The sequence below is a fragment of the Chanodichthys erythropterus genome, chromosome 24 (assembly GCF_024489055.1).
Source record: "Chanodichthys erythropterus isolate Z2021 chromosome 24, ASM2448905v1, whole genome shotgun sequence".
In the NCBI taxonomy this organism is placed as follows: domain Eukaryota; kingdom Metazoa; phylum Chordata; class Actinopteri; order Cypriniformes; family Xenocyprididae; genus Chanodichthys; species Chanodichthys erythropterus.
In genome coordinates, this window is record NC_090244.1 from 12,842,589 (window position 1) to 12,864,967 (window position 22,379).

Genomic DNA, 22,379 nt, shown 5'->3' on the forward strand with positions numbered 1-22,379 from the left:
ATTATACACACCAACTAACGTTCTGGAAACATTAGACTAACATTAGTTTTTGGATCCCAGAACGTTAGTTTTTGGTTCCAAGAATGTTATTCTAATGTTAATCTAATAAAAAATAACGTTATACAGACCAAAAACTAACGTTCTGGGAACATTAAGAAAACTGTCCAGGCTAATCAAAAACAAACCATAAAAACTAACGTTCTGGGAACATTAGATTAACATTATACAAACCAAAAACTAACATTATGGGTACATTAGATAACCGTTAGAATAACATTCTGATAATGTTAGATTAACGTTAGAATAACATTCAGTGAACCAAAAACTAACGTTAGATTAACGTTAGTTTTTGGTTCCCAGAACATTATTCTAACGTTCTGAAAATGTTATAATGTTATGAGAACGTTAAAATAACATTATACAAACCAAAAACTAACATTCTGGGAATGTTAAATTAACATTAGAATAACGTTCTGGGAACTTTAAGAAAACTTTCCTGGCTAACCAAAAACAAGCCATAAAAATAAACATCCTGAGAAACCAAAAATTGTTAGCTGGGTATCAAATTCCAGCAGATAAAAAATCAAAAGCTGACTGTCCCTGCTAGAAGTCATATAATGGGCCATGTGGATCTTCCAAAAGGACAAACATCAAAAACAAAACAAATGGGTCACTGAACACAAAACTTCCGCCATGGTCAGTTGTTCCCTGACCTGAACCCTATAGAAAATGCAGTGGAGAGGAGGAGAGGAGAAGAACCAACATGGAGCTGGGAATCTGAAGGATCTGGAGAGATTCTGTATGGAGGAATGGTCTCTGATCTATGCAAGCTTGTTTCTGCCACTAAAATATAAAATAAAAATGTAATTCTGACTTTATCTCACAATTCTGACTGTATAACATGCAATTGCGAGTTTATATCTCACAATTCTGACTTCATAGCACGCAATTCTGACTTTTTTCCCTCGCAATTGTTTATATATCACGATTCTGACCTTTTTTCTCAGAATTGCGATTCTGATCTCTTGTCAGGTGTTCTAGATCTAGGCATTATAGAAGACTCAGAGCTGTTATCTTGGCAAAAGGAGGTTGCAAAAAGTATTGAATGAAAGGGTGTGATTAATTGTGAGCAATGTGTATTAGAGAAAAACATTGTTTAAAAAGAAAAAAAAAAAATCTTCATTTAGGGGTTACACTCATACTCCTCACAGGCACCTGTAATATCATGGTGTAGCCACTAGATGCCTGTACAGCATATATACAGGGTTGTGTATTCCGTACTTACTGAGAACAATGCTTTTAGGTTTTATTGTTTGAAACGTTGATATGCTGCTTTTACATTATTACAAAGCATTTTTAATTCATTAAATGTAACAAAAAAAAAAAAAAAAAATGAAACTGAATGCTTTATATGGGACTGATCCATTTTAACCTTAGTTGAGTCTCTTGGCTCAATTTTGCCATATTGTTACACCCACACCAGTTCATTTATGTGTAACTATTTTGTACTCTTGATGTTTTGTTTTTTTTCTTCAAAAGTGTGACTCCTCCCCCCTCCAAACAATAAAATCATGCCTATTTTTTGTGTTCCAGCCTAGAAGTTACCAGGACATTACCATTTTTGGTCAATAGTGACCAAAGAGAACCAGTGGGTTAATGACAATTTACATTAATCTTGTGGATTCACTTAATCCACAAGAGAAGTGCAGTGTGCTCTAGTATATTGTACATTTTGTAAATGTCAAATATAGGTCAACTTCCTTTATTGCACATAAAATGATTTCAAGCCACTCGAAGAATATATTCTGCATGCACAAAATACATTACAGGACATCAAAATAAACATGTTCAAAAACAAGCACTTTCTTCTGAACTGGCAGGAGAGGGCTGGTGTCCTTCAGTACCTGGTAAAAAGGGTAAACTGCTTTCAATACATTGACGTCAGTAGTTGTGCCACTAAAAAGTGACAAATGAAAATGGAACAAACTATGTTTACAGCGATTTGATGTGCATTACTGTTAAAGGAACATCACACCTTCATTCGCAGGATCAGTGGGATTCCTGGAGTCACACAATAGATTCCTCAAGGTCCTGTTCACTCTGTGGATCTGAGCCAACAACAGGGTGGGGGTGTCTGGAAACTCAAGTGCTTTTCTCATCTCTTTTTTGCTGGAATTCTCTTGCACATCCATGTTGTCTTTCAGGTTCGAGCAGAATCTCTCTCGAACCTGCTCTAAAGCCTGTAATCCCATCCACAGAAGGTCCTTTTCCCTCTCCAGGTCCTTCAGTTTTTTCACCTACAAATAAAAGAAATACGCTCATACAATCGTTGTTTAAAATGCTACATAAAATTGTACATTTGGAGTGTTTTACATTTTTGCATGATTATCTGTGACGGTATTAGCATGCCTCAAAAAAAAAAAAAAAAAAAAAGGACCACAATATGTGTGTCAAGTAGCTGTGAACTCAGTGTATTCCCATCGGAGCTGGACGGGAATGTCGTGATGAACTGTGATAGCTGACATCCGCGTTTAAGAATAGACCATTAGTTTGAAGAAAATACTGATGTAATTTTTATGCTACAGTTTTAACATAACAGATAGCCAACCTAAAATATACTTTTAAAACTGAGTACATACATTACCAGTCAGAAGTTAAGACATACTTCACTGAATTACGTTTGCCACCTTTTCTAAGTGTGAATGCTTAGTTCATCTAACAATATGGTCACTTCAGTTATATTTGAATCACTTCAACTTGTTTACTAAACACATGCATAGAAAAAAACCCAAATTATAAACAAACATAGAAGAGAAAGCAAACTAACCCAGAGGAAGAAATGCACTGCATCCAGACTGGAAAGACCACTCCTGAGAGGGACAATGACCACTGTGTAAGACGCCATTGGAGTTGCTAAATAAAGCAAAGCTTCACATTTGAGGAAACGAGGAGATAAGCAGAGTGTAAGAGAACAGAATAACAGAGGCTGAGGATTTGCTGAAACCCCACCCTAGTGACAGAGCGACAGGTCAAAGTGGACAGTTTGCACAACTACTAATGAAGAAATTCAAACAAAACTCTTCACAAATGCAAACAATAAAACTGTATTAAAATTACCTTACATAATGAACATAAGTTGGTAAACAAACAGCTTTAACATGAAACACTTAAATTTAACTTTCAAACTTCACAGTATTAACATTCAAGTAGAACATTTCAGGCATTATCTGCCATTAACGCTATTAAATCATTTGTCCATCTCCGTCTGTGCCGTTCTCGTCGTTCAGTGGGTATGGGGTGAGGTCCAGGGTGAGAAGACGGCTGAACATGCATTCATCAAACTGTGACAAGCAAAAAAAAGGGGTGCATGATAAACTCAAAAAGATCCATCAAAAAGCATCCAAAATTTGAAAGAACCCATTTTAAAGACTTTTAAATAGTTTATGTGCTGACGTAATTCCAGCTAAAGAAAAAAAAAGGAGTAGGTATATAATACTTTGAGAACAAAAAAAAAAAAAAAAAATTCTCAAACAATTTTCATTTTTGAGTGAACTAACCTTTTAACATTTAATAGGCTTTAAATAAAATAACTTTTAATTTAACTTTATACATTTTATAGTTTGTGAAGATTGTTTTGAGATTAATCCTTATTAAAGCTACAAAATTTATTCAGTCAAGAGCAAAGAGTGATTTTTTATTTCTTTTGTTCTTTGATTAACATGACAGACAGCAGCATGCTTTAATATCTGACGCACATGACTTGGAGCTGACATGCATCCGATGTTCCCACGATTTAAGACTTAACTCATTTAAGACTGTGCTTACGAGAATGCTCACGAAAACAGGCATGTTTGACAATTGTGCGTTTTTGTCCATTCAAGTGCAAAAGAACTTAATGCAGTACTAGTACGCTGTCTGAAGCGGCTTTCTGTGTTTGTCAGAGACAGCCACTTCATGGACAGCACGTCAGTACCGAATTGGGTTCTCTTTTGCATCTTAATATCGCCCTTGAATGTTTTAAAAGCACTTGAATGAATGATAGCATGACCATTTAATGTAATGCAGAAAAAGCCAGAAAAAAAACAAAAACAAAAAACAAACAGATGCTGCATTAATTTTAAGCATTAAACTGAAAAAAATAAATAAAAATATATAGACGATCTCAAAGCTAACTCACATGGACTACCTAGACTCAAAACTCTAAGTTTGATCTTATGGGGACTCTAAATGGACCATGAGTGATGAGATTGATGTGAAACAATGTGGATGTGTGTATACCATGGAATAGACTCCAAGAAGAGCGTCTGCCCGAGAGTAGAACTCCTCCTTCAGGGAGATCACAATGATCTGGCAGCTCTCTCTGGACATCATTCGGAAAAATCCTGTAACCTGCAAGGAAACAATGTCTTTCTATCATGGCAGATAAAGAAAACAGCAAATTTGAGACATTGAGGCTTGTCTTACCTTGCCAATGTTTGTGTTGTCCAGGGCAGCATCCACTTCATCCAGCACAAAGAACGGGGCAGGACGAAAGCTAAGATTCAAAGACGATGATCTTTAGTTTTCTCCCACATCAAAAACATCTATATTTATAGTCAGATAATCCTTTACAAGAAGTCTGCCTATGTATTTTTGCTGTTTTTCACCTGTGAATGGCAAAGACCAAAGCGAGAGCAGCGATGGCCTTCTCTCCTCCTGACAGGTTGTCCATGGCCATGAATCGTTTCCCCGGAGCCACACAGTTATAGTTGATGCCATCCAGGTAGGGCTCATTTGGATTCTCCGCACTGAGAATGGCCTATAGGACATGTTCATTCATTTTTATTGCATGAAACTTTGTTTGTATGCACAAGTCATTGAAAGAGTGAGTCAAGTATGGACCTGAGCGCTGGTGTTTCTGCAGAGATTCTTGTAGATCTGGTCGATGACGATAGACACGCGTTCAAAGCACTGACTAAAGAGATGGAAGCGTTTGGCCTTCACTTGCTCAAACTCCTGACTGCATTTCTTAGTGGTGTGTGTGCTGGTCTCAAACGCTGAGGGTTTTTGAGTATGGAGAGGTAAACATACACAAACATGATCAATGTTTTATGTGATTGATGGATGTGTTACAACATTAAATTTAAGCCCAAAAAGGGTTATAAGAAATTAAAACCATTAAAAAAACAAAAAAAAAAAAAAAAAAACACATTTGTTACTTGACAAACTATGTAACTAAAATGTCAGCTAGCTGCCAAAGCAATATCTCTCATTTTCTTTGTTAAACAATGCACTAAAGCTGAAATAAAAATGTTACTTGAAGGAAAAAAAAAAAAAAAAAAAAAAAAAAAAAAAACTGGCCCAAATCAATTTTTACACACTGAGAATAATCCATTAGTATTATAAGCATTAATATTTGACATAAGACAATGAAAACCATTTAAACACTTGCAGAGTGAGGGTAAAATGTAATGGCAATGTGTAAAAGACAGTCAGCTTATATTTCTAACCTATCCATACTTTGGAGAAATGAAAGGTGAATGCGCTTGTCTCGTACCATCCATTACTTCCCGGTAGCTGTCCTTAACCTCTCTGATCTTTTCTAGAGCTTTCAGGTTGGGAGCTCTGGACATCATGATCATGGACTCCAGAGAAGAGATGCCCTCTTTGAGTTTCTCCAACTGAGCCTCCAATTCACTCTCATCAGTGAGGGCCTACACACAAATAACTCAAAATCACTTCTACAACATTAGAATGACCGCTCTGAGTAAGACTGCTTTAATGTCATGTTCTCACCTTAAGGCCCATGTCCAGTTTTGAATAATCAAACACCATCTGCGCCTCTCGTTCATAAATATCCAGTGTGCTGATGCTCTGAGACTCTGAGTCCAGCTGCAATACAAAAGGGAATATAATCTGTGCTGCCTCATTTCGAGTAGATCTGAGCCTCTGTTTGCACCTGTATGTCACTGATGTCATCCAGCGCTCCTGAAATCAGGGTCAACGGTAGACCATCTATCTTACAGCCCAGCAGCAGGTTGTGTCTGCTCAGTCTCAGCTGTTCTAGGGCCGCCTCAGCGCAGATTGTTTCCTTCTGAAGCTTCACCAGCACCCTGCGGACAAATGAAGATTAATAAAATAAATAACGCTCTGTTTAAAAGGGGTCCTTGATTAAGATTTCACTTTTTTAACTTTAGTTAGTGTGCAATGTTGCCGTTTGAGCATAAACATCATCTGTAGTTATGACGCTCAAAGTTCAATGCAAAGGGAGACATTTTCTTTTACAGAAATCGCTACAACAAAAGGCTGGACTACAACGAGCTTCTTCACAGGTTGGTGACATCACAAACCCCAAAACAGTCATAAACCCTGCCTCCAAGAACAACAAAGGGGGTGAGGCCATGTTGGGCTGCTTTAGAGAAAAGGAACAATTGCTGTAATACAGTGTTGTTACCATGCCGTCATTTTACGCTGGACTGCTTCACAAAAAAAGGTCAATTCAACTCTGAATTTGCACAGATCAACATGACGTCACATGCTAGTCGATGAGTTGAATCAACTCCACAGCAACTATATAAATTTATCCACTAAACATTCGGAAACGCCCAGATGCATTCTAAAAGTTGACTTCTTCCTGAGTCTCTCCATCAGTGTACAATGTAAGGCTGAACACCGTTACTGACAATCATCATTTTGGCTGCGTGAGATTCTACAGCTTTTTTGTTTGTTGAGCAACCGAAGCGTGAGCTGTTAAAGCTCCGCCCTCTTCTGGAAAGCAGGCCGGGAGCAGCAGCTCATTTGCATATAAAGGAACAAAAACTGTTTTTGCTCACACCCAAATAGGGGCAAATTTGACAAGTTATAATAAATGATCTGTGGGCTATTTTGAGCTGAAACTTCGCAGACATTCTGGGGACACCAGAGACTTATATTACATATTGTGAAAAGGGGTATAAATAGTTCCCCTTTAAGCATTTTTTTTTTTTTTTTTTTAGATCAACCATTATGTTGCTCAGATACACACCTGTTTCTCTCCTGGAGGCCTTTAAGAGTCTTGTCAAGCTCTGTCTTGGCGTCATTAACTAAAGTTGTCTTTTTTGACAGCTGGTTGTTCAGTTCTAGAAGATTTGATTGTGTCTGCTCTACAGTCATCAAAAGTCTGTCCTCCATCTGGAGACGAGGGAAACAGAGTACTTCAAATAATAAAAGTACAGGGGGAAAAAAAAATGCAAAAAAACACAAACGTGTCAGAACCATTTTACATAACCAGTCCAACATGACTGGCACAAACTGTTGATTATGGCATTTAACAGAGTAAAAAAAAAAAAAAAAAAGGTTGTCAAAATGTCTAATGTTGTGTCTCAAATGTGGAGTGAGAGATTTTGCCTCCTTCAAGCTGATAACAATGTTCTCCTCTTTTTCGATGGTCTCTTCTATCTTCTTCATCTGTTTGACGAGTTTCTCCAACTGAGCCTGTTCATACTCTAGCTGGGTATTTAGCCGGGTATGCTGGGACTCAAACTGTAGGCTGGACAATCAGGAGATTTAATTAGCCAGATTTAGTTCATATTATATTTCATGCTATACTATACAAATGAACCAAGTACTCTGGTGACCGTGATAATATGGGCAGGCCGTGTTTGTACAGGTCTTACCGCTTCTTCTCAAGCTCCTGCTGCAGTCGCAGATAATCCTGCTCGTACTCACGGATGTTAGCCACACCGATCTCTCCACAGAAATCCGCAAACACCACGTCCTCCATCTAAGATGACCAAAATCAATCCACAAGAGAGCTGAGCATGGATGATTGATACTGACCAATGAATTTATAAAGAATAATATTATAAGAATATTATAAGATTATAATTATAATATAAGATGATTTTATAGAGACAGCACTCAAAAATACAAATTTATAGGCAAGTAAATATTTTAGAGCTGAGCATAAGTAAATATACTCACTAGTCACAAGCCAATATATTAGAAATAGTAAATGGCAGATATCTGGACAATATCAGCAACGGCTAATAATGGCGTCTGCTTGGAGGATTTACAGAAGTGTTACTTCCTTGTGTTATTTCAAAACTCTACCAAGAGCCTTGTTAATAGATAATTTGATACACTGCCATTTAAAAGCTTGGTTGTTAGATTTTTTTTAATGTTTTAAAAAAATGTATAGACCCCTTAAAAGTTTGTAAACATTGCAACCTTTCCTGGTGGGCGGGGCTTAGCTGGAGGCAAAAAGAGGCGCTGGACGCAATGTTGAAAAGCGTAAGCTAGCATGTTTTAGGAGGGATTTATTAAACATAGATGCAGAAGAAGGTTCAGAACTGTCCGAATATGTACAGTCACTGACTCTGCGGGACCGTGACAGCTATTTTTGTAAATTAACTTAAGTTTTGGATATTTACAACATATGAATTACTTTCGGGTGGTTCACGGAATTTTGTCAAGGCTTATTGTCTAATGTAACCTAACGCTTGGCTAACTATGATTATGGCTAGCAATGTGAATTATTTTAAGAGACCATTCAAAGGATGGCACACACATCTATCGCTGTATGTTTGTTTTTTTTAACATTTAAGCTAGCTAGTGCGCTGAAAGTTGGTGATTTTCACCTATAAAACAGAAACTTGCTGCTTTGTACTAGATAAAACCAACACACCAGTACATATGCATCGATTATTTTACTTGATGTGAAGTGCACTGCAAACACAAGCATTATTTATGATTGTCTCTGTCCATTCTGTACGCCGCATTGCATTCAACCACAATTTGTCTTCTTGATTTCTTTGATGGAATGTCTGCCGGAATCTGGTAAAACTTTAGTTTTGAACCAAAAGTCCTGTTCCTTCTATTCTGGCAGCCAAAAACACAACAAGACGACATTTTAAAGTCAAAACCTCAAACTTTTAGCGCGCCTGCTATGAGTTCTTATTTATGTTTTGCCTCCAGCTAGAGCGGTGACGTCACAGTGACATAGGCGATTAAGGGGTCTATATTATGCTCAATGAAATTTAATAAAAACAGTAACACTGTGAAGTGTTACAATGTAAAATAACTTTTCAATTTATTTTTATGATGGCAAAGCTGAATATCCAGCATCATTACTCTTTAGTGTCACAAACCTTTAGAAAACATTCCAATATGCCGATTTTGTGCTCAAGAACTTTTCTTATTATCGATGTTGAAAACAGGTCTGCTGATTAATGTTTTTGTGGAAACCATGATACATTTTTTTCATGATTCTTGAATGAATAGAAAGCTAAAAAGAAACGGACGGACAGATGGAGAAAGGGAGGGAGGATGGAGGAAGGGACAGAGGGAGGGAGGGACAGACAGACTGACAGAGGGAGGGAGGAAGGGACAGACAGAGGAAGAGATGGATGAAGGAAGGGATGGAGGTCACTGAAAGACTTATCCAGCTCTTGAAACAATTTTACAATTCCTCAATATTTCCTAGTTTTCCATGACCAGGGAAAACCGAAGGAGTTCATGCTACACTTAAATCAATTGACCTGATGAATTTTGTCCCTGGTGGCCTTCATCTCATTATCCTTTAGTTCTACACTCTCAGTCTGTATCTCAATCTGGGCCTCGAGGTTGGAGAGCTCACTCCTGAGTTTGGAAATCTCCTGAAGTTCACACACAGAGAGAAAAAAAAAAAAAAATATTCATAAGAGTGTAAGAGCTGTATAATTTCATGCAACAATGGAGGAGGGAAAAGAAAAAAAAGTGTTAAACTTGCAGCCTGACAAGCTGGGATGCTCTTCCTGCGAATGGAGTCCAGTTCTGAGTTGGAGTATTTGAGGCGAGTCTGGTTTCCTTGAGACTGAGCCCTGATCTGCTTCAAATCCACTTCCTTACGCTTCAGCTTCATCAGGGCCTGCACATACATCAACAACATTAGCCTACATTATAACACTGTATGATATGATAAAGAGAAATTTAATCTCTTGCATACAAATAAGAATTTTTAGTCCAAGTAGCCAAGCTCACATTGCATATCTGCCATCACACAGTATATTTGCAATCTGGGACACTTACACGCAGCTCAGATGACAGCTTATCCTTCTCCTCTTTCAGTTTATTCATGTCCTTCTCATCCCAGCGTCGAGCTTTCTTGCTCAGGTCCAAGGAGCCTCCAGAGATCACCCCAGACTTGCGAAACAAGGAGCCATCAAGAGCCACCGTCTAAACAAGACATTTTACCAGAGGTGGAAAGTCCAGGGGTCAGAGAGTAAAAGTCCTGCCATATTTTTATTCCACCCACTGAAGCATTAATGACATAAAATAAGTGTTTAATTGAGTGATGATTGACCCTTATTGAAGACACCTGATGATAACAAGCAGAATCACCAAAGGAGAAAATCACAATTTTTAAGTTACCATCATCGAGGTCAGGGTTTGTTTTAGTTGAGCTCTTGACCCTTGTCTTTTTAATATTAGATTTTGTGTGTGCTGTTTTAACTGCATTAAAACCAACCAGACAAGCAAAGAGAAAAGATGATTAGGTGGTGTTGGTTATGTTTTCACATAACCATTATTTGACCTGAATCACCAAATTCATTTAGAGCCCAATCTTAGATTTACACTATTGATTACAGCAGCACTGTGATTCTACAGCAGAAGATCAACTTTATCAATACAAAATTTTTTTTTGAAAGTTATCCTTACCACACACACAAAAACAACATTTTAGGCACGCACAGACATCAAGTATCAGCGTATGAATCTCAACAACGGTGACAAGCAACATATTCTGATCAACAGATCAACTCTGAACATTAGAAAACAAGCTACTAAAAAGTCACAGAAAAACAGCAAAATTTAAATAGTGAGAATAAAGAAAATTACTAAGACAATTCAGCCCATAATTTATTCATGGAGCAATGCATGATGGGAAGCATGGATGAATTTTGATTGGTGGCACCCAGAATGCATTGCAACATGCTTTATTTCTCTCACCACTGTTGAGATTCACAGACTGATTCTTGATGTCTCTGTGTTTAAATGAAACTTACTACCTTTATAAAATATATATTTTTTGTATTGTAAAAGTTGATCTGCTGTAGAATCACAGTGCTGCTGTAATCAATAATGTAAATCTAAGATTGGGCTCTAAATGAGTTCAGTGATTCAGATCAAATAATGATTTTGAGAAAACCTAACCAACACCACCTGATCAGCTTTTCTCTTTGCTTGTCTGGTTGGTTTTAATGTAGTTCAAACTGCCCAAACAAAATCTAACATTAAAAAGTCAAGGGTCAAGAGTTCAACTAAAACAAACCCTGACCTCATTAATGCTTCAGTGGGTGGAATAAAAATATGGCAGGACTTTTACTCTCTGACCCCTGGACTTCCCACCTCTGCATTTTACATGTAAGAAGTCATAGATGTTTAGAATAAATTACAAGAAATGCAATCAACCCGAAATGATGTGACCTTGTGGCATACAGGTGCATGTATTCACCTGAAGGCGCTCAGGGCCATCGAAGGCAATGCGACGGGCGTCTTTCAGAGTCTCGCAGACCAGGGAGTTTCCGCACACATACTGAATCACCCTCTTAAGCTGAGGGGCGTTTTGAGCGCACTGAACCACATCCACCGCCATCTTGGCTCCCTGCACTTCCCTCAGACGCTCGTTCAGAGGATGTACCTGGTGCACATACAGTTAAAAAAAAAAACACTCTTTACTAATTGAACCATATGAAAAGCGGTTTAAGTAAATAAAAATAAAGCATAATTATTCATTTTGAAGGGCTTTCACTGATGAGTCACTCACATCTATATAGTCAATAGGAAGAAACGTCTCTGGTTCGGCTCTTTCCTCTTTCAGAAATCGGATGCAGTCATGAGCCACTGTGGCAGACGTCACAACAATTGCGATCATGTTTTTGCCAAACAGCTTGGTGACAGCGAGCTGGTATTTCTTGTGGATGGGCTGGCACAAGTCCACCAGACGGCCATACTGAAAAGAGTTAAGAAAACAACAGAAGTTTCTATAAGGTCTAATCTGCTTTACTGGCATTAGGGAGCTGTGTAAAGAATTGGTACAGTACCACTGTATCAGGGTAGAGTCTCCTGAGGCTTTCAAGGACTTCATCTCGTTTCTGCTGTCGTCGATTCTCTTGGCTGTCCAGGCGAGCGTTCTGCAGCTTGATCAGCACCAGCGCCAGCTCCTCATTCACCTCCTCCATTCGTATGAAGCCTGTCGACAGCTCCTCTGCCAGCTGTTCCTCCTGCTGATGCTGCTCTTCCAGAACTTTCCTTCAGAAAAAAAAAAAAAAAAAAAAAAAAAAAAAAAAATTGTAAGATGTGACAGCTCAACTACATGTAATAAATAAACAGTTACAGCAATGTTATTTTTGTAAATTCTAGGGGTGTGACGAGACAGGTAGCTCACGAGACAAGACTTGAGATTGAGTTCACGAGAATGAGACGAGACAAGATTTTTTTACACTATTTTTAAGAAATCCTCAATGGCAAAATAAATGACTAAACAAAAATTCTGCAGGTGTATTTGAAATGTTTTAACTAATCATCTCGTAATGAATGTCATTTCAGTTCTACTTTCTGAGTATGAATTATCATATGCAGTAAAAGACAACAGTACTCAAGTACTGTAAAAGGTTTTGCCACTAGCTCAACTGACTGACTTCTCTTCTGTATGATTTCAGTCTCTTCAGACCTTACTGTACATGATTTATGAGCTTCTACAACTTTTGACCTCCTAACTGAACTCCTTTCCCCTGATCATAAAAACAGTATAAATAAAAATGATAACACTTTACAATAAAGGTCTCATTTATTAACATTAATGTATTAACCAACATCAACTAACAATGAGCAATATATTTGCTACAGTATTTATTAATCTTTGTTTGTTAGTTGATAAAAATAGTCATTCATTGTTAGTTCATGAAAGTTCACAGTGCATTAACTAATGTTAACAAATGAAGCCTTACTGTTTGTGCTTAATATGAAGAGAAAACTTATTCATTTTTATGGTAACACTTCACAATAAGTGCAACCATAATCGCACTCTCTCAATATTCAAAGTGCAAATAAGACCAAATTTCTCTTTGATACAGAGCTAAGAGATGGTTACAACTACACTGCCCAGCCTAAAATAGCTTTCATATTGAGAGAATATTTGCAATCATCAGGGAGCCCGCTTTCAAAATGCGGGGTATTGAAATCACGTTTGAATGCGCGTTCGCGTTTACTTTCACTTTTTTTGATCGCGTGTAACTCTGTAAATATGGAGCGGTGGCGACCGTTATCCAACTGAATTAAATGTTTTTTTTTTATTTAAATACAAAGCAAAAGGACAGTGGAGGCGTAATGTAAACGTAGCGGTGGTATACTCTTTCCTAATCATCCTCACAGTCTGTCATGGCAACATCACAAGACTACTTTTCGCCTCGACGAGAAATCTCTTCACATTTTAAACTCACGAGATCTCGTGACACCCTTAGTAAATTCCCAAATACAATAACAGAAAGAAAAAAAAAAAAAAAATCTAAACTACATCCCTACAACAAGCTCCAAAATATCAGTTTTACTTATTAGTGCAGAGGTATATGAGGATGTCATACTTAGTAGTGTTGGCATACTCTTCCAGCTTCTCTGCCCTTATGCAGAAATCTTCCAGCTGAGTTTGAGAGTGTTTAATATTTGCCTGCAAACAAACATTTATCTCATGAAATCAAATTGCAGGGCTAAACACTTAGGATTTTTTCTACTGGCCCACATTTATACCAAAATTTTCACCGGCCCCACCACAAAAAAATAAATAAATAAATAAATAAACTAAGTTATTGTTTTCAATGTTGGACCCCTGTAGCTTTGTATTCTAATAAGGTTATGAACACCCAAATATTAAAAATCAGTGAAATTTAACAATTCTTGATTCCACAGTAAAAACTACTAGCCTAACTAATATGAAGTTAAAACATTAAAGTCAAGTTGTTAAGAAAAAAAAAAAAAAAATTCAATAGAATAAGAACAAAAACAAATTACAGAGTAACTGCATAAATACAATAGAACAAAATCAAATAATATATATAAAATAAAACTGCTTTAGTTTTTCATGTAGGTCTAACAGTATTCAGGTACAGAAATTGAATCAAATGTAAAATACTGCATAGTCTTTCGCTGTATAAAATAAATATAGATTAATCCTAAATAAAGATACAGTTATTTAGTTAAGAGTAGCAAGAATTTGTCTTTTGTTGTTTGATTAACATTAATGACACAAAAACCAGCAGAAATGCTGAAGTTATTTCATGTCTTCTTGTGCTTAATTTAAAATTGCTTGAATATTTATTGGCAAGGCTTAAAAACACAAACGCTACGCTAAATGCTAAACTTTTGTGATGCCACAGCACTGACCCGGTGGCGTTTCAAGCTGGCCCCAGGCCATGAGGTAGTGCTTCTTGTCGAGCACTGAATTGCATCGAAGACCGTTTCATGTCTCTTCATGATGTTGCAAAAAGAAAAATCGCATAAAGTCAGAAGCCTACCTGTATCTCACTTTTCCTCCTCAGGTCAAACTGGAGCTTCTCACGGTCTGCTTTTACCTCCCAGTGCAGCTTCTCTGCGCTTTGGTTTAAAATGGCTCCCTTTTTCCTGGCCAGCTCTTTGAGTTCCTTATACCGCTCCACCTGTACAAAGACAAACAGTGCGCAACATAATATACCTTAATGTTTTACATTCAACAAACAAAATTGGCAGTAAGAAAAAAATAAAATAAAAAAAATTTAACCATGTCACTTTACTATTCAATACAGCCTCAATGGATAAAATCCCCCATACTTTATTTCAGTGATTATCGTTTTCCAGTGCAATTTTATGTCCTTTTAGAAAGACGGTTCACAAAACACTCATTTTAACCTGGGCCTCCTCTAGTTGCACTCCAGCTCCTCTTTGAGCCTCCTCCTCCTCCATCTGCCTCTCAGAGGCCTTCCAGGCCTTCTCCAGCTCAGTCAGCTCTCTCTTTAGCTCCTCCAGCTCCTGCTCCTTTTTGGCCTGCTGATTCTGGTTCTTCTGAAGCGATCTGCGTGCCTCCTCCACTTTGTGCTCATGGTGGGAGGTGTTCACTTTAGCTTTGATGTACTGAGGCCTCTGCTGGTTAAGAATCTGCTCTTGAGATCTGGAAGAACAACATTATGCATTATATATACAGTGCTTCCCACAGGTTTGAAATATACTTGCGGTGGTAGCTGGGTGAAAAATCCACCTATTACCCACGGCACAAAAATGGTATACTACATGTGACAAACAACAAATAATGTGTGATTTTTAACAGTATTTTATTCATTGAAGTTAATTTTAATTAAATAACATATACATTTAATTACATACTAACATTATGCATTATTATGCATTGTAAATTATGCAAAATTACAGCATTTAAATGGTTCACATTTTCCTATGTTCTCCTTGCTCCTTGTCAACTCATTTCGCCAGAGCGGGTCACATAATCTTATAATCTAATGTATGTATATATAAAAAAAAAATAGATTATAAATTCAATTGTTATATATGTACATTTTATTTTAAATATTAAATGTATTAAATAATATTATTTAAATGTTTTATATTTATGTTTGTGTGCATATATGTAATATATTAATAATTATAAAATAGGTAAATTCTCACTATTAATTAGTTGCTTATTAGCATGCATAGTAGTAATAGGATATTAGCTGTTTACTTAACTACCTTACTAACTATTAAAAAGCAGTAATTAGGGGTTTGAGCAAAAGTCATAGTTAATAGTGAGAATGACACCCTAAACTAAAATGTGACCATTTTTCCTATTGTACCGAAATCGTACCGAACCATGACCCCAAAACCGAGGTAAAAGTAATGTTTAATGCCAGGATAATTAACAGTATAATTTACTTTCGTTCTCTCTGCATTTAAATACATTTCCAGTTAAAGTGCATTGCCAGCGACTCACCTGATCTCCTTCTCCAACTGCTGAAGTTCCCGGTTCAGGCGCCCATGTTCTTTCTTCCGAGCCTTCACGGTTTGTTCCCAGACATCCATGCTGTTCTTCTGCTGCGCTGCGGCCTCCTGTACATCCCTTAGTGAATCTGACTGTGCATCTATGTTCTTCTCATTGTGGAAGAGCTGAAAGAGGGTCAGCTGGAGCTTGCTTTCTCGGAGTTCGTCCACCAGCACCTGATATTTTTCCGCCTTACAAGATCGAGACAAACACATTGTCAAGGACATGTATCATATGAAAATACTTCGACATCTGACAGGTCTTACCTCAGTCTTATCTTTGAAGACTTGTTTCTTCTCAGCTGTAGCCGCTTTCTTGCGGTTAAAGTGGAACTGCGTGTCCTCTTTGGCTTTCTGTAGGACCGCCAGCTTGGCATCATATTCAGCGCTCAGCTCTCCAGAGCCACTGATTCGTTCAAACATCTTTGTTCGTTCTTTGGCATTCATCATGGCAATTGACTCCACAGCACCCTGATATACAAATAAATCCATGATCAGTGCAATTAAAGAATAATAGAAATAATTAATCATAAAGGCTGATAACCAAATGCTACAGCATTTGTTGACCCTTTTATCACTGAAGCACCTGATAGACCAAACAATTCTTCGCTTTCACCACAATGCCAATCTTCTCCAGCTCTCCAGTGTACTTCGCCAAAGTCATCTGTTTACCATTCACTCGATACTCAGAAGATTCCCCTGTAAAAATTGAATCGTTCCAAACAGAAAATGATTCAGTTCGGTTCTATCATATATTTCCAGCAGAGTTCGATCACACTCACCTGAAATGCATCTACTGAACGTCATTTCCTCATTATTGTCTCCACAGTAGATCATGGTTACGGTGGCGGAGTTGGACACGGGTTTGCCGACGTGGGCACCGTGGATGAGATCTCTGGTGTGCTTGACACGGAGGTTTACAGCCCTCTCTCCCATCACAAATCCAAGAGCATCCATGACATTAGATTTGCCTAGAGAGAAGAAAAACAACTATCAGAAGAGTGTGTCAATACTGATGATGCCTCCTAAACATTTTAGCATGCAAAACATCTACATAAAGCATGTTTTTGCTGCTATTACGTACAGTAGTACCATGGTACACTGATGGTATGACAAGATACATTTACATTATATTCTTACTATACTAAAATAGACTATATGTACTCATATAGACTAATATATATATATATATAAAAACTAAATATGTATGCTTTTAGTACACAAATGATATGTTTTGGTGTCATTAATCTTATTAATATTTATTTCATCGCTCTCTTTCCCATACAAATGCCAAAATGACTTTGATTTGCCTTTGGAAGACAAAATAACATAAGAGAGGTAACGTTAACTTAACGTTAAGTTAAAACAATTAACGTTAGCTGACACATAGCGACGCACTCTAAATGAATATAACGTAACTTTACTGTTAACATTTCATTAAAAATGTGTGTAGCACGCAAACTATCTAAATAAAGCACGTTATTTGGCGAAATAACTAATAATTTGATTATTTTTGCGCTATCGAGCAAAACACAGCAGCGTGATTTTGTAGGATTAGCCACGCAAATTAGCTTAATTACCAACTTACCTGATCCATTAGTGCCAATTATGCAATTAAACCTTTTAAATGGGCCGATAGTTTGCTTTCCTCGCCAGGATTTGAAATTTTCAACGTCTAATTGTTTTAAGAAACCCATTTTTTCATTTCTGGATGAAAAAGACTTAGTTTACGCGATTAAAAGTTACTGACAGGAGAAAGGGAAGGCGGGAAAACTGAGTCATGATGGTGAATCTGCTGATTCAAAAACAAACTCGAAGACAAAAAAAATTAAGATGCATTTAATTCTTCAAAAAATAATTGTTTAGTTTTTATAAAGTAAAATATCCTAAATATACAATTATAATTAATATATAATGTAATTGAAAGAAAAATTTTAATAAAGGCGCAATGAAATATAGGCCTATTTATGACCTGTTTATCTGTCCCAAAATGTTATAGAATATTAATAAATAACATTTAATAAGAAATCTGTAAATTATGTTTTTGATGACAAAAAAACGTTTATAGGCCTACATTATAAAAAAAAATAGCCTACTATAATGTGATTGAGGAAATATAAGTAATAATAATGTCAACATTTAATCAACATTTATCCACACACTTATTCAAAATAACCACTTCAGCAAAGGGCATGTAGGACTTTATTGAAGCTTCAATACATTTTCACATTTCTCTCAATAAGGGTGATCCCGAACGTATCCCATAATGTATTTGAGACCAAGCCACGTCTCCTCGGCAGTGGGAATGATCTGGTTGGCAGGTAGTAAGAAACCGTAGAAACCGGTGTCACGCAACTCAAATGCAAAGGAATATTTGATGCCAATGTTGTAGGTCCAATCGATGCTTCCACCACTTGCTGGATCTGAAATTTAACAGGCCAATATTCCCAATCAGATAACAGATAACATCTTGGTACTCAAACAGAGTATCCAATCTACTTACAGATAATCTTGCAGATGCTTCCGACTTGATATCTGGTGTTATAGAGGGAGGTGAGCTCTTTGATCGCAGCTGTGCCTACAGCATGCTACAATACATAGGATATTTTTAAAAGGCAGATAAATAAATAAATCTGATGAGGTTATATAAGACAAACCAGAGTACAAAACTAAAAGATTGGCTTACAAGCTCAGACTTGTCAGGAATGTCTGTGCATGTGTAACCATAGGGATACATTAAGAGTTGGGAGTAAGAGTGGATGGAGATGAAGGATTTGAAGTTGCCGTGGCCCTTGATAAGGTCCACAACATTTTTCACTTCGACCTCAGAGTTGGCATAGGGACCGTGGTAGGAGTCGGAACAGGGATCCTTGCTGGCTCCAGGACCTGAAAATGTCCATAGTCAAATATGAGAAAACCATGATCTACTATTTCAACAAGAGAGAACGATATTATCTACACACCACCAAAACCAGCATCCCAGTTCCTATTGGGATCAGCGCCACGGCAAGAGGAGCCAACGTTCACCGAGCGAGTTTTACGCCACATACGGTTCTGAATGTAGAGGCACAAATGTCTTAAGTTATGGTTCTATACACGTTTTTGTTCTTGAAGGTGCTGTAAGCCTAAGTTAAACATTGCATAAAACATTAAATTCCTCAAACTACACCTGAATGATATCAAATATATAAAAATTTCTGATTGGCTAAATATTGACCCTTAATTTCTGTTTACAGAGTCTTTGGCTGTCACAGAGACAGGTTGGACTGCTCAGGACATCTATTTTGGTGCTAACAATGCACCATCAGCAAGTAAGTTCAACAACAGGTGACCTTGGTGTGAGTGAAAGCATAACCATCAGGGTTGGTCACAATCATCAAGTAGATATCCATTTGACCAAGGAGAGATGTCACGGAGGGATCGACGCCATAGTCTGAAGCAATCTAAAGAAAAAAAGATTAGTACACAAAATTAAAATTAATAGTTTTATGTTACACAAACTTAATATTTTCATTTCACTCACCTTGTTGGCAATCCACACAGCAGAAGCCTGAGTAACCCACTCTCTGGAATGGATTCCAGCATCAACCCAGATCGCTGGTCGACTCACACCACCCGTGCTGAACTGGAATCAGTGGATAAAAGGATGAAAAACCTAACACATCTGAATTCACAATCATATAATCTGTACTATCAGACTCTACCTTCAGGGCATACATGGGACGGTTCTCATAGGAGCTGCCGATATTCACTTTAGAGATCAGGTTAGGGTGACTTGCAACAAGGGTGTCCATAAAAGCGTAAATCTGAAATGAATAAAAACATTTAGATATTTCTTCAGGTTTTAAAGGCAATACATTGTTCTTATGTCATGCATATGTTTTTGTAGTCCAAGTACTTACAGTCTCCAGGTTGTGATAAGCAGCAAAGTTGAAGCTCTTGGTCTTGCGTTCCATGCCTTCATTATTAACCATTTCTGCTCTCTCCTTGTCCAAAAGATCCTGAGGCAAAGAAAAACTTTGTATGTCACAGTTTTTCTTTTTGCGTTTAATGTTCTGTGCTGAAAAAAAGACAGCTACACATGTTTACTATGTAAATTATACTGATATTAACTTAAAACCTGTTAACTGTCAGTATCCCGCTACATTATTTTCATGATTTGTTATCACAAATTTTTACTTACTTAATTAATGTAGTTCAGATAACATCATATTTTGAGTTTCTGTTGATTAAACCAATCTCCTTCTTTGTATTAACTCAAAATTTAAATTTACTCAAAATTTTAAGGCAACCAGGTAACTTACTTTTTTAAGTTAAACCAACAATATTTTTTTACAATGTAGAAGGACACTTGGCGCGCTTTGTTTTTTATTGCCTTATTTCCTATCACATTTTTTAGTGCTCATCATAAATTAGGTATCATTCGAAAGCATAAACACTCAAAACTAATCCTGTGAAAGCCGTTTTAAAATTGGACATTGCGTTACCATAGAAACGGTTCTTTAAAATCATTTAGTAAGCTCCTCCCTTTAGTGGGCGGTCTCATGTTTCAAATTTGACCAAATTTACTGCACTATTTTATAAGCAAACCTTGACAAAACACATATCATTGGAAAGGTCTTATATTCAAGGTTCCATATTTGGCTACGGTTTTGTGATAGAAGTGATATTGTGATAGAAATGTATTAATATGTGACAGGGAAAAGGATTAAATGGATGGAGTGTGGATGGCACCCAGTATCGTTTTTGGTATAGCGCCTAAACAAAATCTCATAGGAACCTCAATTTTTGTGATATCAACTTCAAATTTGGAACACAACTTGGTTAGACATATGGCTTTGATTTTATAGCAATTTTAGATTCCAAATTATTTTGTATAAAATATAAAATGTTTAGTGCAGTACATTTGCTTTACAGTAAACTTAAACTTCTGTAATTTTTTTACACTAATTTTTTGAAGTGCTCAATAATCTTCTTTAAAATGAGATCAGACTTAAGTCTGTATTCCAAATAGCTAAATTAATTGCAACCATTTAAGTTTGGATTTTTACATCTATGCTCAAAAATGGGGTGACAGTTAACAGGTTAATACATTCTCCACAGGTTGATCATTTCAGTTCATTTTGGTTTTAATGTGGCTTGATTGCTCGCACCTGCACATTGTTGATCATGACAGTGAAAGGGATGTTGTTTTCCAGGAGGAAGTCTTTGAAAGCATACAGACTGTCCTGAGGCACTCGGATGTCAACAGGCCGTTCAGTAGAGAAGCCATGGGTCCAGAAATCCAGCTATAGGGTCACATAATATATATTCCTCAATATAGTAGGTGTTCAATTGGAAATTGAAATAAGTCATCAGATATACAACTGTCATACCGTTGAATCCACATCCTCTTCCAGCTCCTTTAAAGCTTGAATGTGGTCTTCAGATTCTGGAAGGACTCTGAGAACTTGGTCTCTATCAAAAATAAAAAAGACAATTAGGTTACATTTTGAACAAAAAACAACACTGAAACATGGTAATAAGTCAAAAAAAGAGAAAGTATCTGAACTTACCCATTAAAGAGCTCTTCGCAGTGAACTGCGACCAGGAGTGCAAAGACAGCTAGATAGAGTCTCATGTTCTCTGGTAATGTTCTCTACTGTTGGTCTCATTCATGGATTGCTGCTCTTATACACTCAGAAACACATGTTGAGTTCTCAGAAATATCAGTGCTGATGTAGTGTTTGTCTTTTCCAGGTGACCATTGCTGCAAATTTCTCAGGGATTCCAAGTACGAAACAAAATTTAAACAGTGTTATCTCACAGTTTAAGTTTTGTTTAGTAGGCTGTTCAAATGAGTGCTTTTGAGAGAGAAAAAAAATTGCTGGATTTGCGAAATTCGTGTCATTGTGTCTTAACAAAAAGTATTGCAAGTATTGCAACCACACATGCTCTGGCTTTGACCATTCAATTTGTTACAGAATATGTAGGCCTCTTCCTTGTGTATCTGTATATCTTTCTTCATCTGGATCGATCAAATAAACTGTTGTAGAAGTCAATCTTCATGACATGCAGACTCTATAATGCCAGAGTATAAATGAACACAAACTTAATAGCTTACTCCCCTCATGCAAACAAGAAACTCTCCCGCCAGAGAACTGCACCTTCGTCATTGGTCATGCCAAAAATCAAAGGTGTGACTTCTGTAGAGGTTAAAATCCCCCACGCAGATCGCACATGCTCTCCTGATTCTTCACTTTGTTACTGCTGATACTATGGATTGCTGTCACATGGGCTGGCAGGTCTCTCACTCCCTTCAAGCCATGAGCAACTTCCTCGACAAACAGGGTCAAATTAACAGTCTAAGTTTGTCGTCATTTTTTTCATTCAACGCAGAAGAT

The 22,379-nt window shown here is 37.1% G+C and overlaps 3 protein-coding genes across 5 annotated transcripts; all 3 read right to left on the reverse strand.

Annotated features, from left to right (window-relative positions):
- Positions 1 to 1,280: 1,280 nt before the first annotated feature.
- Positions 1,281 to 2,952, reverse strand: LOC137014871 (suppressor APC domain-containing protein 1-like). Its single transcript, XM_067379383.1, has 3 exons — positions 2,828 to 2,952; positions 2,036 to 2,297; positions 1,281 to 1,904 (listed from the first exon to the last, which is right to left on the reverse strand). Exons 1-3 carry the CDS (start codon positions 2,903 to 2,905, stop codon positions 1,849 to 1,851), a joined length of 396 nt encoding a protein of 131 aa, XP_067235484.1. The 5' UTR covers positions 2,906 to 2,952; the 3' UTR covers positions 1,281 to 1,848.
- On the reverse strand, positions 2,826 to 17,516 carry smc1b (structural maintenance of chromosomes 1B). Of its 3 annotated transcripts, XM_067379382.1 has the most exons (24): positions 16,779 to 17,516; positions 16,583 to 16,695; positions 16,264 to 16,467; positions 15,950 to 16,188; positions 14,878 to 15,136; positions 14,508 to 14,648; positions 13,581 to 13,663; positions 12,042 to 12,249; positions 11,765 to 11,950; positions 11,453 to 11,638; positions 10,027 to 10,173; positions 9,728 to 9,865; positions 9,498 to 9,614; positions 7,635 to 7,741; positions 7,366 to 7,507; positions 7,004 to 7,149; positions 5,939 to 6,092; positions 5,776 to 5,871; positions 5,537 to 5,693; positions 4,882 to 5,036; positions 4,647 to 4,798; positions 4,465 to 4,534; positions 4,279 to 4,389; positions 2,826 to 3,341 (listed from the first exon to the last, which is right to left on the reverse strand). In XM_067379382.1, the coding sequence occupies exons 1-24, from the start codon at positions 16,951 to 16,953 to the stop codon at positions 3,243 to 3,245; spliced, it is 3,585 nt and encodes a 1,194-aa protein (XP_067235483.1). In that variant the 5' UTR covers positions 16,954 to 17,516; the 3' UTR covers positions 2,826 to 3,242. The 3 variants fall into 3 exon arrangements, 2 of the variants coding, with proteins under 2 accessions (XP_067235483.1, XP_067235482.1); XM_067379381.1 differs by having other exon boundaries at positions 7,004 to 7,507; XR_010893903.1 differs by lacking the exons at positions 2,826 to 3,341; positions 4,279 to 4,389 and having other exon boundaries at positions 4,647 to 4,787; positions 7,004 to 7,507.
- A 667-nt stretch (positions 17,517 to 18,183) lies between these two features.
- On the reverse strand, positions 18,184 to 21,690 carry cpa4 (carboxypeptidase A4). The gene is made up of 11 exons (XM_067379049.1): positions 21,552 to 21,690; positions 21,372 to 21,453; positions 21,150 to 21,284; positions 19,899 to 19,997; positions 19,701 to 19,802; positions 19,520 to 19,621; positions 19,329 to 19,439; positions 18,960 to 19,050; positions 18,683 to 18,882; positions 18,500 to 18,584; positions 18,184 to 18,419 (listed from the first exon to the last, which is right to left on the reverse strand). Exons 1-11 carry the CDS (start codon positions 21,614 to 21,616, stop codon positions 18,232 to 18,234), a joined length of 1,260 nt encoding a protein of 419 aa, XP_067235150.1. The 5' UTR covers positions 21,617 to 21,690; the 3' UTR covers positions 18,184 to 18,231.
- Positions 21,691 to 22,379: the final 689 nt, after the last annotated feature.

Excerpts from the sequence above, each read along its gene's own strand:
- smc1b (XM_067379381.1), bottom strand. The coding sequence starts at position 16,953 with ATGGATGCTCTTGGATTTGTGATGGGAGAGAGGGCTGTAAACCTCCGT. Across the intron at positions 7,508-7,634 it reads CAGGAGCTTGAGAAGAAGCG|CCTACAGTTTGAGTCCCAGC; the intron begins GTAAGACCTGTA and ends CTGATTGTCCAG. Across the intron at positions 5,872-5,938 it reads ATGACATCAGTGACATACAG|CTGGACTCAGAGTCTCAGAG; the intron begins GTGCAAACAGAG and ends TTTGTATTGCAG.
- cpa4 (XM_067379049.1), bottom strand. The coding sequence starts at position 21,616 with ATGAGACTCTATCTAGCTGTCTTTGCACTCCTGGTCGCAGTTCACTGC. Across the intron at positions 19,998-21,149 it reads TCATGATCAACAATGTGCAG|GATCTTTTGGACAAGGAGAG; the intron begins GTGCGAGCAATC and ends TCTTTGCCTCAG. Across the intron at positions 18,420-18,499 it reads AAGCATCTGCAAGATTATCT|ATCCAGCAAGTGGTGGAAGC; the intron begins GTAAGTAGATTG and ends GTTAAATTTCAG.
- LOC137014871 (XM_067379383.1), bottom strand. The coding sequence starts at position 2,905 with ATGGCGTCTTACACAGTGGTCATTGTCCCTCTCAGGAGTGGTCTTTCC. Across the intron at positions 2,298-2,827 it reads CAGTGCATTTCTTCCTCTGG|GTGAAAAAACTGAAGGACCT; the intron begins GTTAGTTTGCTT and ends TTTTATTTGTAG. Across the intron at positions 1,905-2,035 it reads CACTGATCCTGCGAATGAAG|GTACTGAAGGACACCAGCCC; the intron begins GTGTGATGTTCC and ends CCTTTTTACCAG.